The sequence below is a fragment of the Danio rerio genome, chromosome 5, assembly GCF_052040795.2.
Source record: "Danio rerio strain M-AB ecotype USA chromosome 5, GRCz13ab, whole genome shotgun sequence".
NCBI classification, from domain to species: domain Eukaryota; kingdom Metazoa; phylum Chordata; class Actinopteri; order Cypriniformes; family Danionidae; genus Danio; species Danio rerio.
Genome location: NC_141025.1, coordinates 33,404,538 through 33,423,330, shown reverse-complemented (window position 1 = coordinate 33,423,330; position 18,793 = coordinate 33,404,538). Strand labels below are relative to the sequence as shown.

Here is an 18,793-nt window from a genome sequence, read left to right as displayed (position 1 = left end):
GCTGATAATTTTGTCCTTAAAATGGTGTTTAAAAAAATAAAAACTACTTTTATTCTAGCCAAAATAAAACAAATAAGACTTTCTCCAGAAGAAAAAATATTATCGTAAATACTGTGAAAATTTCCTTGCTCTGTTAAATATCATTTGGGAAATATTTAAAAAAGAAAAAAAATGTAAGGGGGGTAATAATTCTGACTTCAACTGTACATGCACTGGCCTAGTAAGTAGATGGATGGACGAAGGGACAGGCAGAAAAATAGTGTTGTGAGTATGCATGGGCTGGTCTATGATTTTGATGGTATGATAACCTTGGATAAAAATATCCCGATTTCAGGGTATTGTGATTACTGCACTAAAGTTATTTTTAAATGTCTGTGTAAAAAAAACCCTTTAGAACACACTATATTTTATTTTGAAGAACATATCTGATATTTTGGAGCAGTAAACATGTCAGGCTAAATAATTAAAAATAAATCATTGACTTCTGCTTTTTTTGTTTTGCTGGAGAGACTGTTGTCCTAAAAAACAAAACAAAACAAAAAAAAAACATAAAAACCTGAATAAATAACGTACACATACCTTAGGAACAGTATAACGGAAAACTTTGTCAGTTTTAAAACCTTGACTTTTCCAAACCGCAGTATACCTTGAAAACAGTATCATCCCATGCCTATTGTAATCCATTTTACCAACAGAGTTGTCCCAGAGCAATCCTGATTGCATACCGCCCACCCCCTATAGGCCTACTGTATGTAAAACTGAACCTGGAACGGAGCTGCCTATATTTATCATCAGTTTCTAAATGGTCAAGTTGCAAACTAACTATTACTTTTACTGTTTGTATGTGATATAATCTGAACACACAATTTTATTTTTTATATTTTGCACACAGTTTGAAACATTTAACATTGTCCCAGCCATTCACAATTTAGACACTAGCTTAACTAAAAACACTTCCGTGTGAACGCATTACGTATAAATTATCAGCTAAATATTTACAGTTTTAAATTAGCCATTACTTTTTTTAAAAGGATAAAGAAAAATTTAAAAGTTCTTATTCAGAAAATGTTAAAACATTTGTTAAATACAGTTTTCACTCATTTATTCATTCATTTTCTTTTCGGCTTCGTTCCTTTATTAATCTGGGGTCGCCAAAGCGGAATGAACCGTCAACTTATCCAGCATATGTTTTACGCAGCGGATGCCCTTCAAGCTGCAACATATCTCTGGGAAACACCCATACACACTCATTCACACACATACACTACAGCGGATTGGACTTGATGTGCTTGGACTGTGGGGGAAACTGAAGCACCCGGAGGAAACCCAAGTGAACATGGGGAGAAGATGCAAACTACACAGAAATGCCAACTGGCCTAGTCGTGACTCGAACCAGCGAAACTTCTTGCTGTGAAGTGACAGCACTAACAAGTGAGCCAGTTTTATTGTTATCAGTTTCATTTTGTATTAAAATGTTATCATATTTTTATTATTTATTTAATTTTTATTTTTGCAGTCATGCATTTCTTAGCACATGGCCTCGTACTTATTCAGATTTATTTAATTGCATATATCTTAGTTTATAATTAATTAAACAATATGACATACTAGTTACTATTATATGGATTAGTTCGTATAAAAAGCTTTACTAAAAATATAAAAGACAAACCTTTAGCCACCCAGACCAGCAGTCTTTTATGACCGAACTGCTCAGTTTGCTGACATAATACGCCCTCTGGTGGCCATCAAACGAGCCGCGCCACATAAACAACATCTACTTGACTTTTAACTAATAGTATGTTAAAGCATCTATAAGCATGTAAGTTACATGCGTAAAGGCTAGGTAGTTTTGCATACAGTATTTGTGAACCTTAAACTCCATCATTGCCATGTTTTGAAAAGTGACAGGCGGTGGACACTCCCCCTGACTTCCGCCCGCTCGTGTCAAATTGCTCTTCCCGCAACTTCCTGTCGCTGTAATTCCTCATTGCTAACGGAGGCTCCCTTTTAGCCTAGCCAGCTAACTCCAGAGGAAAAAAAACTACAGAAAAAACAGCAATGAACTTGCTTTAAATTCACGTATGATATTAAATTGTTGAATAATACAGTCGTAAACCGTGAACGAATATAGATCGATTACATTTTCTGAGTCAAAGCGTTTCCGTTAGATTCATACTGTATATAATAATGCTAGAGTGGGACTCTAGATGTTTAATTAATGGCAGCTGACGGGGAGATTTGCTCATTTTTGTTCATGATTAATGTTTTAATTGTCACCCGACTAATTCAGATTATGACTCGACTGTGAAAACGAAAGTTTCTCCTTTGTAGAGCGATATCGATTTGAGTTGACACCTGTTAGCTAGCGCGGCTAACTAGCGCTCTCCTCGTACTGATTCTACTGGAAATGGTGAGTGCTTCTGCACTGCTTTATTTTATTGTGTATTCGCTAATGACGTTGGGTTTGTAAGATATGCTTGTATTGAATGGCGGCTGAGCCTGTTTTTGAGATTAACTTGATAAGATAGATTTTTGAAAAAGTCTGGCCTGCATGCTAGCTGATTTTTGGTAAGTGTGTTTGAAAGGCAGAGATATTCATTTCAGCTCAATGTTTTCTGTGTAAACTGCAGAGTGCTGTTTTAACATGTCAGCCAATCCGTCGTGGAGATCTCACCTTTTTCTCTTTGAGGCACAATCATACGTTTACAGTAATATTCAGGCTCTACAACAAGTACGTTACTAACGTTGCATCAGTATCTTGTTATATGCCACCAAGCAATATCAATGCAATATATACAGTTTTAGGACTCTTGATACATCTAAAAAGTCCTGCTTGATGATATGCTAAACACAAGTTGTTATGTTGTACTAAAAATTTAACTGCTATTTTTTTCTCTCTCTTTTTTGCTTTTAACAAAACAAAACAACAGACACTGACTAGAGATCACAAGTCCTCAGCATCACATTATCATCATCACAGCATAAACTGCATCTCAAAAAGAAGACAAAAAAAAATACACAAAGTATTAATAATACAAGCATAGACTAATTAGCAAGGCTTAATGCTCATCTACAAAGGTTTTGCAAAATAGTACCTGATGTCCTGGGAGCTACATACTTACAGAGAAGATCTGATAAATGGTATACATTTTCTCCTTAGTTTGTGGGTAATATATTCCAATGACAAAAGATCAAATACTCTCTCTGCCATTCTGATACTGTTGTATACTGTGGTTTGTAGGATATTCATTTAAGAAATGTATTTGTATGGGCAGCATAAAGTAAGGAGGTTAAACAACTTACTGTTTGCTGAACCCTTTAAATTAATGTCCTTAACTGAAAATTGAGGATGAAGGTCACGTCTTGTGGTAAATAAAAGATTTAATCTTCCACAAATCTGTTCCCAAAAGTCTTTAATATGTATACAAATCTAAGTACATTCTTTCTTTCTTTCGAATGGAAACAAATTGTAAACTCCAAATTGGAAATTTGCGGTTAATTTACAAATTAATTTCTTAATCCTGAGGTCATTAAGAATCTAGATGACCTCTTTAGTCAAATATTAAGGATTTCTTGCTAGGGCTGGGTTATTTGGCTTAAAATCAAAATCTCGATTAATTGTAGATTTTAACTTGATTACTGTTAATGAACAATTAAAAAAAAAAATTGCCTTCTCCGCGCCGCCCACACTAGTGAACGCTACTAAGCTGAATAATCAATGTAGTTACATTTTATGATAGGTCAGCGTGGGCATCAGTTACGGCGAGGGCTATGTGACCGTGTGAAGGCTGCACCAGGCCATACGCTGTGCTCACTGCAGAAGTTTAAACAGAGCTGGGTCACGTGACTTCACACATTGTAGGGAAAAAAATTGAAAACATTGACCTGGAAAAATCAGACCGATCATAGGTTCTTAATGTCGATTTCGATTAATAGCCCAGCCCTAATTCTTGGATTTTCACAAAAGGCAATGGCTGCTATCTGTCACTTTAAGGGTAAAGAGAAAAAAACACACACAGAGACAAAACAAAAGAAATGCCTATGTTGCCTACATTATGAAGTAAAACAAGTGCAAGAAGTTGAACATTTTTTACCACATCAGGGCTCGAAATTAACTTTTTTACTTGGTAGCACCGGTGCTCCCAACTTCAAATATTTAGGAGCACCAAAAAATTTTAGGAGCACCAGAAAAAATTTAGGAGCACCCACCAAAAATGAATGAGCACCGCTGCAAATTGTTTTTTAAGGGATTTATTGTATTTTAAAACAACATTAATAGGACTGACAAAAACTAGAAACAACTATCTAACTAATGCTGCGAAGACATTGATATTTGTGTGCAATAATTCCAAAATGAATGTCTAATAATTACGCCATAGAATATTAATGATGATAAAAAATGACAATAATAGTAATGAATTCCATTTCTCATTATGATACTGCCTTGAATGTGCATGAATGTATGTTATCTGCTATAAAATGTCTGTTACTTCATGAAAAATAATTGTATAGTTTGCATCAAACAAAAATGAAGCATTGCAGTAAGAAATTTATTTTGTACTGCTGTTTTTATATGCATGTCAATTTAATAAATAATATTTCTGCTACAAAACAAACAAAAGATTATAATAAATCATTCAATTCAATGATGAAAGCTGCAAAGCAGTCATCAGTAAATAAATAAAAAAAATATATACACCTCAAAAAAGAATAGACAAAAGAAATTAAGTAAAGTCTCGCTTCTATCACTCTTTAAAAGTTTTGGTTTCAGTTTGTGTCAATTTAAAGGTTCAGTCTGAGCTGATCTTCATTTTTCTGTGTTAGTGGAAAAGCAGGCGAGTCAGCCGACCCAATTTATGAGCAGGCAGAGCAGGATTCTTGCGCTAACCGTCGGCGCAATACCGGTCTTTGGTTTGAGCCGCAGTTTCAGTGTAAACTTAGTAAAGGCGAGCTTCTTTGGCGATGATATGTACAGTATTAGATTTGACTTTTAGTGGACATTTGCGCTGAACACGCAGTGAACGCAACGCATGGAGATTCGGGCACCTTCTCCAAGAAGCGCGTACTCAATTGATCTCAGCTGGCGGATCATTATTCACCACGTGACGTGTCATGATCGCTTTTATCTGCGCCTCAACTTTAGGTAGGGTTTGCAAACCTGTGTGCTTTAAGTTTTTACTCTTCAGCCGTTTGCATTTCCCGTGGTCATAAAAGCTCCTTCCCTGTCATCTGACAGCGAAATACCTTGAGTGAATGACAGCTAATATGAACCAATATAGCGGCAGGGAAGAGCGATTCAGCACGTTTTTACAAAAAATCAAAACAGGTCGCACTACAACCATTATCTGCAGTCGCACTAATGCGCCCAAATATATTATGAGGTCGCATAGATAAATTTTCAGGCGCATATGCGACCAAAATGGTCGCAATTTCGAGCCCTGCCACATGCTTTAACGTTATTTGTGGAGTCACCTCCAAAGTTGAACTATAATGGAGTGAATCTTCTGCATGTGTTTTCAAGGCCTGTGAGTAAGCATTTCATGAAAGATTAAACCATTCAGGCCAAATAAACCAAAACGCTTCTAGCTTCAAGAGAGATAAACATTATACAATGCTGTCTTATATTTAGTCATATAGACTCCCTAGAAAATCATAAAAGACTGTCTATTTTATCTGTATTTTTGCTCTAATCTATGAATCTGTGCTTGAATTTAGTTTTATTATATTTTATGTAGATGCACTGCCCCACAAAATCTAAAACTATGTCCAAATATAGCTAAATAGTAGGGCTGCAGGATTAATCAAAAAAAGATCACAATCTCGATTCGACCCTACACACGATATTAATTCAGCTTTTCTACTATTCAGCTAATTATATATTCCAAAGAATATTATATTCAGGAGAGAGGAGTAAAGGCGGACGGACAAGTCTTCACAGCAACATGGACACCTTCAAATGGTGTTAAAAGTGTCACACACTGTATTTATAAGATATAATTCACCCAGAAATCTTATTTCTGTCTAAATGTAATGCATTTGCGGCTGGGAAATCATATGAGGCGACCATGAGCTGTTTGTTTATTTCCAAGAACGTGCGCGTGCATATCAATCACGGCTACTTTAGTGAACAGAACATACATATGCTGTGAATAACAAGTATTAAAGTTGTAAAAACGATTCTGTTTGTTGCACAGAGCGATTGTTTGAGAGCCGCGCTGAAAGAATGATTTGGATGGGGAAGTGAAAGTGAAGCTGGTGTTACACCAAATTCAGTGATGATCGTATTCTGTAACCATAATAGGCCAATTTTGGGCTTGAACTTGCACCCACAGCCACCGACGTGCACATCATTTAAATGATCATAACTAATTTTACAGTGATAATTATGACAAGCATTTGATATGTTTTTTCTTCCACAGCTAACATAAAGTGTGTTATGCATAAAAACAAATGATTACTGTGTCAGTATAACAACTCTAGCCTATATATAATGTTGAATATTATGCAAGAAGGAATCTGGTAATGACAAATGTCTCATTTTACCAGTGAAAACAAATGGTATAATAATGCTGTCTATGACAAATGACAAGCACATGTCTCAAACATAATAATTTAACTTCAGAATTATGAATAGATATATTCTGATGTCATCCTTTTACTGTGAATTAACAAACAGGACATGTTGAAAGTCTGATTAAGTCCACCATAATGACTATACAAAACTTTGCATTTTAACCAACAGTAGACCCGCACACAGGCCTATTATTATTGTTATTATTATTATTATTATTATTATTACTTTTTTACCATATGTTTGAGAAATAATAATAATAGCCTACCAATATTAACCTTTATTTTACATCTACAGAATCTTGAGAAAATCGTAAATGATTCACATTTTAGCCAGAATCATGCACCCCTACTAAATAGCTATAGCTAATAGATATCGCAATGCCAGATTTTTCCAATATTATGCAGATCTATTTTAATTCATATGTAGTTCAGGAATCACAGGCATTAGTTTAGTTTTGCCTGTGCATTTTTCTTTACTCTTAGAGTTCTAGTAGCCAGTTACTTTCATTTTATATATTTGTTATATTTTATTTTTTATATTTTATTTTATGAATCAATAAGGACTGCAGTTTAGGCAGAGATTATTTCTTAATGTTCTGCTGAGAAAAAAAAAGTCACCCGTGTCGAATTTTGATTAAAGAAAGGTGAATTAACAGCAAGTTGTCATTTTGATTGAACAATCCCTTCAACCTGGTCATTGTATCGGTCAACAGGTAGACGCCCTCATGTGCCCATGGAGAAGGTGGCTTTTGAGGGGTGGCTGGAGTCAGTTTCCACCTCCTTCCTGGTGCTAAGTGACCAGCAGCGCAACCAAACCCTGGACCACCTCATCTCACTGAGCGGTGCCGCCCAGCTGCGACACCTGTCCAATGGCCTGGAAGCACTGCTCAAGCGGGATTTTCTGCGCCTGCTGCCGTTAGAGTTGGCCTTCTACCTGCTGCGCTGGCTGGACCCCCAGACCCTGCTCACCTGCTGTCTAGTGTGCAAGCAGTGGAATAAGGTGATCAATGGCTGTACTGAAGTGTGGCAGAGTGTGTGTCGAGACCTTGGCTGGCGCATCGATGAGTCCATTCAGGACGCTAGACACTGGAAGGTAATATATCTGAAGGCCAAACTGCGCATGAAGCAGCTGAGGGAGGAGGATGCGTTTGAAACCAGCTCTCTCATTGGACACAGTGCTCGAGTATATGCTCTTTACTACCGGGATGGGCTCCTCTGCACAGGTACGTTACCATTAGGATGTCTTTGCTTTGGTGCTGTGTTAAGACTTTTTTTTTTTGTTTTCTTTTGTTTTGTTGTAAAATATTTTTCATTAGGATCTAAGTGGGATGCTGACTGGTTCTTTTAATCAGTTGTTTGCAATTATGTGGTTCTGGTGATTCAGATAGAGGCAGCAAGTAAAAAACTGAATGAGAGACATAGAGAAAACTCCATGTTTTTGCGATTTATATCAATAGAGATATAAATAGAAAATAGCCACATGTGTTGGGCATGATCCTTGTACATTGAAGAGGGCCGAGTTTTCTACTGAACTATATTTGCCTGTCATTGAGGCGGTAGATACTGCGTAAGCAATTACATTGCATGAAAAAAATACTATAGCAAATTCTATAGTATTTGGAGAAGCCGTTTTAACATGAAGTGACACAACATCTGATGTACAGATCCCACTGGCACATATGCTAAGGAGTGTAGTGAGACTTCTGGTGGCATGTCCGGTTTTCACTGTCATGTGTCACTCGGTAGTGGCATGTGTAGTGACCTTTGTCACTCAGTGTTGCGCTGCATGTCACTGCAGTGACATCGACACCCGGCGAAGCTTAATGACACTAATCAACACGCGCAAAGCAATATTTAATCATTACACGACTTTTAACATGTTTTAAACTTAGTTTTTATGCTAAACTACTCCATGATGTTGAATTTAAAAGCATTTATTTTATGTATTTGTAGTTATACTTCTGGTATTTATTGCTACTATACATGTCACTGGTTATCAAACTTATTGTGCCATATATTATTGCATCATGGCAGTATTTGGAAGTATGCTAAAGATAATTATTTGAATTAAACTGACATAGTAATTATATTGTTGCTGTGGTAAGACACAACTGTAGAAATAAACAAGTTATTGAATAGGCTTCAGTTTTCTACACTATAATTATATATCATCATCAGCTTGTCGGCGGGGTCTTAAAGTATTAAAAGTTGATAAATCAATGTTGAGAAATTTAAGGCTCTTAAATAGTCTTAAATGCTATTTGCATGGTATCAAATTTTATATATTTTTGATTGTAAAATGTATAGTTTAATGCTAAAGTTTGCCTTAATTAAATCTGCCAATATCAGGATGCTGTGTAGTTTATGAAATCAATAAAATCCTGTTAGGTTTGACATCATGCTGCTTTGTTTACTGCAGTAACACCATTATTTCTGCACCTCTATAGGCGCCAACCTGCTGAATTTGCTAGATTAAATAGATTTTTATTCAGTATATGAATAAAGTTTTAGTTTTGGGTTTGTTACATTAATATTTAGTAAATATACTTTTAAGTTAATCTTGCCAGTGTTTCTGGTGAAAACCTTAAGAGGTTTTAAGATCTTTAAATGAATGAAAAGAGCCTTAAAAAGTGTCTTGAAAGGTATTGAATTTCACTCTGATTTCTGTATATATTCTAATAATGCATCACAGTTTACACTAACGTCACAGTGTTTATTACAGTTTATCAGTTTACTGTGCCACAGTATTCGGTAGCAGTCATTAACAGAGTTGTACACATTATACACTTGGTTCAAAAACATGTTTATTATAAATAACTATACTTTTTTCCCTATGCGGATATCATTCAGACATCACAAAATAACCAGTGAACGCATACAAAGGGTGGATGCATTGTCTACATTATTATTATTATTTTAGAGGGGAAAAGTGCTCCTCATGAATAACTGTCTAGTTTTGCTCACATGGGCATTTCTTTTTTGTTCTGTTATTGAACTTACTTTTAAACATTCACCGCTGCTGCACATATAGACGTTAATGTTATGGTTGTTTATTTTACCAAAACGCCAGTAAAGACTTGGATTATTGCAAAACAAAACAGACATTTCATTGCAGCGATTAAATGGCAGGGCACGATTTTGTATACATGTAGTGGTGGTGTTTGTATCTGATTTTTATATAGCACATATTTATACACATAGTTAGGCCTGTATATAATCTTTATTGGTGCTGTCAAACAAATTATAGCATTCAAATAAAATATGTACACACGGATGTATTAAATAAATGTTTGTTACATGCCACCTTTTCCTCCCCACTTCAGAGGCAAAAACTTTTGGAAGTCTATAAAAGCTGTTCTGCATTTCTTATTTTGGCCGATGTAAACAATTATAATTAACACAAAACATGAACATTTACATTTTCTGATAGCGATTTCTATGGAGAGGAATTTTGCACATCATCAATGACAACATGTGAAAACCTATTATGAGATGTAGTCACTTCTGTATGTAAATGTGAGGTCAAATGTAAGCATGTCACAAAAGACTTTTCCATTTCACAGTTACATAAAGATATAGTTCACCCAAAAAGTTACATTCTACCATCATGTAATGAAGTTTTTCCAAACCAGTTTGATGTTTTTTTTTTTTTTTGTTATGTTGAAAAAAACAACAACAACAAATACTATAAAAGTCAATGGTTACAGGTTTCCTGCATTCTTTAAAATATTCAACAGAAGAACAAAAATCAAACTGGTTTGGAACAAGTCAAAGGTGGGAGACTTTTGGCGGAATGTATGTCTTTTTATTGGTTTAAACCTATTTATAATAGAAAATTGTTATTTATAAACTGTTTATTTATCAAAACACTATGTTTTTGCCATAAGATAGCCATTGAAGGTGAAATGGCAATACATGCTAAATTCTCTCTTCCTTTTGATTACATCCCAACATTAAAAGTCCTAAATTAAAACTGTCAAAATTGACTCACCCATGTCATTCCAAATTAATTTATTTATCTTTCAGAGTATAAATGAAAGTCAGTTTTAGTGTTTTTGTCTGTCCATTTGAAAGTATATTTAACCAGATCTTTAAAAAAATGCTAAATGTTTGTAGAGAGATCAAAAACAAATTAATTGGAATCAGGTGATTTAATTCAAGTCTGCTGGAGAGAAATAATTGCTGTATATAATGGACAGATTTTTGCTTTAGTTCACAAACAAGCTCTGAGCAGTGGACATTACCAAAAGCTCAGACAGACTTGGATTATCTGCCTAGTTCTTGCAGAAACACAAATGTGCTGCATGACACTGAAGAATTAAGAATATACCCTTTTTGCAACCCTGTTATGACTCGTTTAACAGTCATCATAATCTTAAATCCCAAGGTTTTTAATATTTTGATTTTTAAAAACTGTATGATTGTTCATATGCATTTATGAATGAAGTATATTATCTTTGTGTCAAATTACAAAAATTAATCGCTTTTTTTTTGCGATTAAAAAAAAATCGTTTTTATTTATTTTATTGCCTTTTTCTGAAAGTCTTTGTAACACCATCGTAACATGTTTCTTTTATTATTTCAGCAATTAGGATAGATTAAAAAAAAATAATTAGTTGTATTCTCCCATTCACTCCACTCTTAAGTTTATCCAGCTGTGACATTTTCTGCTTCTGAGAAACCCGGAAATGTGAAAAGGGTCTATTGGATCTTGTGTCAAACAAGCATTCTTTAGCTTCCATGAGCACATTTAATGCTGTGAACATTTCTTGCTGGTCAGTATTCATGTGTAAATGCAAGCCAAATATAAATCAGTTATTTATAGATGTTTTTGGTTGGACTAAAATAAACTGCTCAGGGCTGTGATGTATCTTGGCTTTTAAGAGCATTGTGTACGTGCAAGGTTACATGTTTTTCTTAAACATGATCGTGCCAGAACTTGTTCCATGTGCTACTTAGGAGTTGCTGTCCATTTAAAAAGTGCTGAAATATAACCTTCTCTTGTGGGTTAGCTATTAAGACAGGTCTATATAAAGCACCTACCAGCAGCAGACAAAAGGCACGAAAAGAAACTTAAGGTTAAAGAAAATAAAGTTCTAAATAGAAAATGTCCAGTATTTGGATGCATTTTATGAACATACATGCAAATCTTTTTTTAAAAGTTATTAATCGCTATTTTTTTACAGTCTTTCAACCATATTTTATTTCAATAGTTTTATTCTTTTTTTGTTTTTGAGTCATTTAGTTTAATGCGTATTTCTATTATTGTATTTTGTTTCTATTTTGTTTGTTTTCTACCTTTTTTATTTAATTTAAATTAATAAATAAAATAAATTAAATTTAAAAAGCATAATAGCTTACAAAAAATTACAAAAACTTAAATTATAATCACACTCTATATAAAGATTTGACATCACATCCAATTATAGATTGATAGATCATAGATTATATTGATTTCAGGGTTCAACGCTAAGGATTGTTTTCTACTGGCCCAATCGGACCAGTGGTTCAGATTTTTACTTGCCCTGCCAATATTGTCACTGGCCCCACCAAAAAAAAGTTAATAGCTATTTCTTAGCCATAAATAAAAAAATGTCAAAATGTTTGTAAATCTAGAATTTAAATAATTAAAAAATGTTTATAAAGTGTTTTGCAAACAAAAGTAGCAAAATGTGCAGGTATTTTTTTTGCAAAACAAAAGATGACTGACCTGCCAAACTAACGGCAAACTGGACAAAACATCACTTCATTTTTTTTTAGTCGTGGTGTACCCTCGTAAAAGTCTGGTTCCAAGACGTTATACACAAATGTTTTCGTTTAGCATCATCACTCGATGTTGCCGCCATGTTGCTGTCTCTTAGCTGTACTGGTTATTATGGAAAAAAATAACATGCTCACAACATCCAATCAGATAAGAGGAACCGAGAAGGTAGCATTTGAAGGCTTAAAAACACAAACGGTTTCTGTATTCTGTCTGTATTTGCACGCAATTGACAAATAGTCACAGGCAAATTAAACTAATAGTGACATGGCATTAGTGGCCCAATCGGGCCAGTAACGATCCTGTCTACTGTCCCGAGCATCTCACACGCTGGCCCCGGGCCATCGGGCAGTCCTTATTGTTGAGCCCTGCATTTGTAGATGAGTATATTTCAAAATGTTGCAAAAAAAGGGTTTTACATAGTAAAAAAAAATTTTCAACCTTCAGAATTGCAAATATAGGCTGCTTGTTTAAATGTATTAGCTACAGATTTATATATGTGCTCGCCTATGGCTATAAATCATGTAATCTGCCGATTGTTCTCATCACTTTGTCTTTGGATGCACGTAGGGCTTTAACAAACACAACAGAGCACTAGTAGATCTACAAAATTTTTTGAAGTGCTGCTTAAGTTACAATCCTTTTGGGAAATGCAACCTCCAATGCAACCTCCAAGTCTCTTGGATTTTTTTATTTTTATTGATCTTATAGGTGTCTATTTCTGTGTAAATAGACTTTCACTCAACTGACATATCTTTTGTAATTGTATAAATAATATCATTGTTAGTATTCCGAAGATTAACACATTTTTAGAATAACATAAGGGTTTTCCTTTTTGGGGTAAAAAAATGTCACTACTATTCGTCTGTAAATGAGCTCAGTATTTGATCTCCAGTTTGGAGGAGGAGTTCATTACATATTAAGGATATATTTGGCACTACATCAACACTGTTGATTGAATTTATTTATTTGGTGATAAATGCATCAGCAAGTAATAGAAATCAGGCTTAGTGTCACACTGATCACACTGATTATTTTCCCTCAGGTTCTGATGACCTGTCAGCCAAACTATGGGATGTCCGCACAGGCCAGTGTGTCTATGGCATCCAGACCCACACCTGTGCCACTGTCAAATTTGATGAGCAGAAACTGGTGACTGGGTCTTTTGATAACACCATTGCATGTTGGGAATGGAGCACTGGTGCCAAAATCCAGCAGTTTCGAGGACATACTGGGGCAGGTTGGTTTCAGGCTCTCAAAGTAACATCATTATTCCTTTGTTTTTCTTCTCTGTTTTTTTGTGTCATGTTTATGGTTATGTCACAACATATCAATAGCAGAATTTTAAAGATTGACTTTTGTTGCAGTGTTCAGCATAGACTACAATGATGAGTTGGACACCCTGGTCAGCGGCTCTGCAGACTTCACTGTCAAAGTATGGTCCCTTTCTGCAGGAACGTGTGTCAACACTCTTACTGGACACACAGAGTGGGTCACTAAGGTAAGACTCGTATGAACCAGATCTCACTGTGGAACGAAACATAGTAGTTTTTATTCAACTGCTTTTTATTTAGGAGTTGGTGATCAGTGGTAACTGTTCGCTTTTCATCTGTGCTGGCTTAGGTGCACCTTCAGAAAAGCCAAGTGGAGTCCATGATGCACAGTCCTGGTGACTACATACTACTGAGTGTTGATAAATATGAAATAAAGGTAATGCATGCCATTTTTAAGAACCAAAGTGTTTTGCAGACTGGTCTTCAGGGTTAAGATTGGTGTTTAGCACTTATAAATGTTAGGTGTCTTAAAAGTCCTGGTAACATGGTCAAAATGAATATTTAAAAAACAAGATGTCATGAAACGTTTTAATTTGTAATTTATTTGTAAACAAATAAAGAAAAGAAAAATATACAATTACGCATATATATATATATATATATATATATATATATATATATATATATATATATATATATAATCAAAAGCTTTATACAAAATCATAAAAATATTGATGTGCACTTACTGCAGAAGATGGGATCTCTAAGTGCTGTTTTCTTAATTTCCATGGACTAACTCCAATCATTTTACTTGGAATTTCATTGCGCAACAGTTTTTGTTACTCCCAATTTTGTTGTTGTCCAAGAGAAAGCTGCTTATCTTAAGAGTCACTTCTATTTGAGCCCTGTTTCATGCATTGGTGAAAAAGTCAATGAAACATATTTGCATTTACTTGACAACTTTAATGCTCTTTATTTCTTCCTGTATCCAAAACTCTTACACCATTCTATCTTGCTTTCAAATTTGTCACAGAAACCAGTGTTATGTGCAATCCTGTATTTGTGAGTTTTCTGTGACTGGATGTGCAACTAATCCTATGACAGCAATGTTTTCTTTTTTGTTTTGCTTTTAAATATTATCACCATTAAAACAAATATTTTTGCGATATCTCTATTGACCTTATTCTTTAATGCAGAAGTGCATTCGTTTTTGCAATTGTTGTAGAATTTCCACTTTAGTCGCCTTTGGGAGAAATGACTAGGAATACTAAATAACAGAAAACTGTCAAACCACTTACTCTACAAACAAGTGTTTGCATGACTAAACAGACCAAGTAGAATAATATAATAAGAAAATATAAGTTTGCAACATCAAGCAGCATAATGAGCTGTTTTTAACGTCAAAAAATAAATGGCAGTGAATGAAACCGGAGGTCTTGTACAGGAAGAATAAGGTGAATAATGAAAGGATGACTTTGTAAGGACACAGTATTTATGTGATTTTTGTCTCTGTTTCTCTGTAGGTGTGGCCTATAGGCCGTGAGATTAACTGCAAGTGCTTAAAAACTCTATCCGTGTCAGAAGACCGCAGTGTTTGCTTGCAGCCACGATTACAGTTTGATGGCCGGTACATTGTGTGTTGTTCGGACCTTGGCATATACCAGTGGGACTTCGCAAGCTTTGATGTCATCAGGTTCATGCATTTCATCTGTCCATTTACATTAGCTTCATTTTATATTAGAGACATAACTTTTAATATACATTTTTACATTTGAATCTTTAAGTAAATAATTAACATGATGTAAAATTAAATGTAAAAGGATTTGTGCAATTTTTTTTTACTAATTTCACTAATTAAATAAGCTAAATTGTTTTATTGAATTGATCTTCTCAGAGTCATCAAGCCACAGCAGGACCCCTCCAGCCTCTCTCTGCTTAGTTTTGGTGAGGTTTTCGCTCTTCTCTTTGACAACCACCATCTCTATGTTCTGGACTTGAGGACTGAGGTTACTGTGGGCCGCTGGCCACTGCCAGCCTACCGTAAATCGAAACGTGGCTCTAGTTTCTTAGCAGGCGTCACTTCCTGGCTCAATGGACTGGATGGCAAGAATGATGCAGGCCTAGTGTTTGCCACGAGTATGCCTGACCATAGCATTCATCTGGTTCTCTGGAGAGAGAATGGCTAGGACATGGAGGAGGCAAATACTAGCCCTGTGCTTTGAAAGCAGGCAGAACTTGACAGCAAAAAGAAGAAAAAAGGGTGCTTTTCATTAAACTAAACAGCCAACATCGTTAGATAATGCATGGACCAAAGTGTTTCCCCCTCCTCAACTTTGTTTCCATTCGCATTATGGATTCACTCTTGCTTCACTTTCTTTCCTAGTTACTTGCAAACCATGCATTCAACACTCATAGAAAAGGAGACCACTGGAGATTGGCAGTAGCTTTTCTCCATCATGTGAATCCAATTCAAGGGTTTTGTTTGTTAAAGACTTGAGAGATTTCTCGCTGAACTTGAGTTGAGTCGCTTTTGCTTTCACACCAGTGAAAGTTGTTAAAATGCTACTGCACCACCAGAGCGCAGATCGCTCCACAGCAAGCACGAGCAGGGGAGGTGGCATGTTTTATAGCACAATCACCAGGATTGACAATGAAGTACGTTGTTTGTTTTTTAAATGTTTAAAGTGTTACCTTTTCAGCAACTTTAGTTCTTTTGGACAAAGAGAAATGTTGCCTTAAATCTATGATTTCCTTTCGAAGAAACTGAATTTGCAGACCTGTGTGGCTATAGGCGCTGGATTGCAGCCCATACATCTGTGTTGGTCATTTTGCTGGGTCTTAAAAAGGCTCTGATGAAATGCTGTCTGAATGAGTCAAATGGGCTTTTGTATGTAGGTCCTCGCCGTTACTGACCCTTGGTTTTTAATTTTTATTCGGTTTATTAGTCATGTGCCTTTGTTTTAACACTTAACCGTTTGCATATACAGCGTGTCACATTTTGAAGTTCAGTCCTCCCTCAATGAGAAAAGTCTGTTTTATGCTTATTTTTTTAACCTAATGTAATCAACACTGTAAGAGTTAGTCTTACCACTATTTAGCCAGACTAGATCACACAAAAGTGTTTCTTGTGAAAGTCGTTGAATGTTCATTTTTAATCTTTATTTTTAAAGACTGATCTTATTTTTGCATAATCCAGGGCTAGCCAGCCTTTTGTCACTTTATATAGCTGCTTCTGTAGTTCTGTATATCCCACTGGAACATTAGAACAATTTAACTTTTTATTTTCCTTCCCCAAACCATCAAAACAGATGACTGAGTGTTTGGGTGGATAGTTTAATGCATTTTCACTGTATTGCTCACTTACTTCAGAGTTTAGATGCTGGGTAAAAGTATGATTACCATTGGGGGGTTACGACGTCTGTATGCACTGGTTGTGTTACTTCACTGAAATGCAAACCTCACAGACAGTAATGCCATCCGTCCATCGCTAGCAGAATTCAGGTCTGTTGTTTGTATAACAAAACATGCTGTCTCTCAAATAAACGACAGTAGCTAACTATAAAAGTTGACTTTTCTGACTCTGATTGGATGTTTTTCATTTTTATGACGTGTCTTGTATGTTTTGTGTTTTATGCGCATCTATTGATAATCGTAAGTATAAGTTCTGAACTTTGATCATTTCAAAAGTATGTTCCCGCTCGACGGAGAGGCTGGAACGCGTTTCTAGAACCATTGTTTACACCTGTTGTTGCTGATCCGTCCAGTAGGGGGTGAAGGATATACTACTGCCAAATAATCTATTTTCAGTTAACACTTACCTTCACCACCTTTTACCTGTTTGACACATTGGGATAGACGTAGGGATGGGTTTGGCCATTTAATAAGAGGTTAAAGGTTTTTCTTTGGGGAAAGAGGACTTGAACTTTACCACCTTCTCTCCCACTCTGTCTTCGACAACCAGTTTTTGGACGGTCAGACCAACCATCATATCAAAGTTTTGGGCTATTGCCAATAACTGCTCAGATGTAAATAACAGGATATTCAATAAACATGTGAAATATACAAATAAACATTTCAAATATGAAATACTTGGACCACAAAGAAAGCTGGAAATCATGCACTGAAGAGCTGAGAATAATCACTATAACACGTCCAGCACCACTACAGCTAACCCACGAAGAGCTTCTCAAGTTTGCAGGGCTTTAAGTACTGGTTGGAACTACGATTGGAACTGAACACATTCTACGCATCACAGCTTACTGCACACGTTTTCTTTTAAAGACAAATGCCTGAGGATGAATGCAAATGAGATAAAAACAAATACAATTCAAATTAATTATCCATTTAAAACGGCTTTTGTCACCTAGATCAATTTCAGCTATAGGATAAACTGAACTTGGGGACAAAAGCTGTTTTAAATGAATATTGTTTGAAATCTATAGAAAAAGAAGCACAACAAATGAAACTTGAGAGGGTTTTGTTAAACTCATACCACAAAACGGACATTTATTGATTTAAATAATTTGTAATAAATAAATTTGAAGAATTTTGCCTTAATCCAAACACCTAGATATGTCATTACCGCAAGAAAAAATTAAGTATTCATTTATTTATAGCAAAAATTGTAGTGTTTTCAAACCATTTACAGTAGAGAAATGCGAGCTGAAACTGCAGCCTTTCCGGTGCTTGTTACCAGACTGTAAATTTTAATGTTGTGGAGTAGTGTGATATGAAACTGTAATTTCGCCCTTACCAAGATAATCCCTAACCCCAACCCCAGTACTATTCAAATACAGTGTCTGTAGCACAATCTGATGTGTAGGATAAAATGTCAGGGCCCTGTTTGTGCACGAACACCCTTCTCGATGGTTTGCATTTCTCGCTGCTTTTAATCATTTTACACACTAGAGGGCGATGCTGCAGCAGATAAATGGGGGTAAAAATGATGAATGAACTAGTAAACATTTATTGCTGTATCACTACGTTAAATTTAAACTTGTATGCTTTTAACATTTGATTTTCATAGACGAAAAAATCCGTTTGTTAATACATAAAGGTGAGTGAATGGTTTCGTTTCTTTTAAGGCGCAACTATCCCAGGCTTGTCTCAATATGTAGTGCTCGTAAAAGATTAATGTCTTTTCCACAGTTTGACGTTCTCCTTGCAGTTTCGGTGTTGTGCTCAA

General features: G+C 35.5%; 1 protein-coding gene across 1 annotated transcript; it reads left to right on the top strand.

The window, feature by feature from the left end:
- The first annotated feature begins 1,973 nt into the window (after positions 1 to 1,973).
- On the top strand, positions 1,974 to 17,172 carry fbxw2 (F-box and WD repeat domain containing 2). The gene is given in 7 exon segments (NM_001018165.1): positions 1,974 to 2,410; positions 7,287 to 7,796; positions 13,380 to 13,574; positions 13,702 to 13,835; positions 13,958 to 14,044; positions 15,132 to 15,301; positions 15,503 to 17,172. Coding segments are annotated over 6 exon segments (1,368 nt in total). The 5' UTR covers positions 1,974 to 2,410; positions 7,287 to 7,306; the 3' UTR covers positions 15,795 to 17,172.
- Positions 17,173 to 18,793: the final 1,621 nt, after the last annotated feature.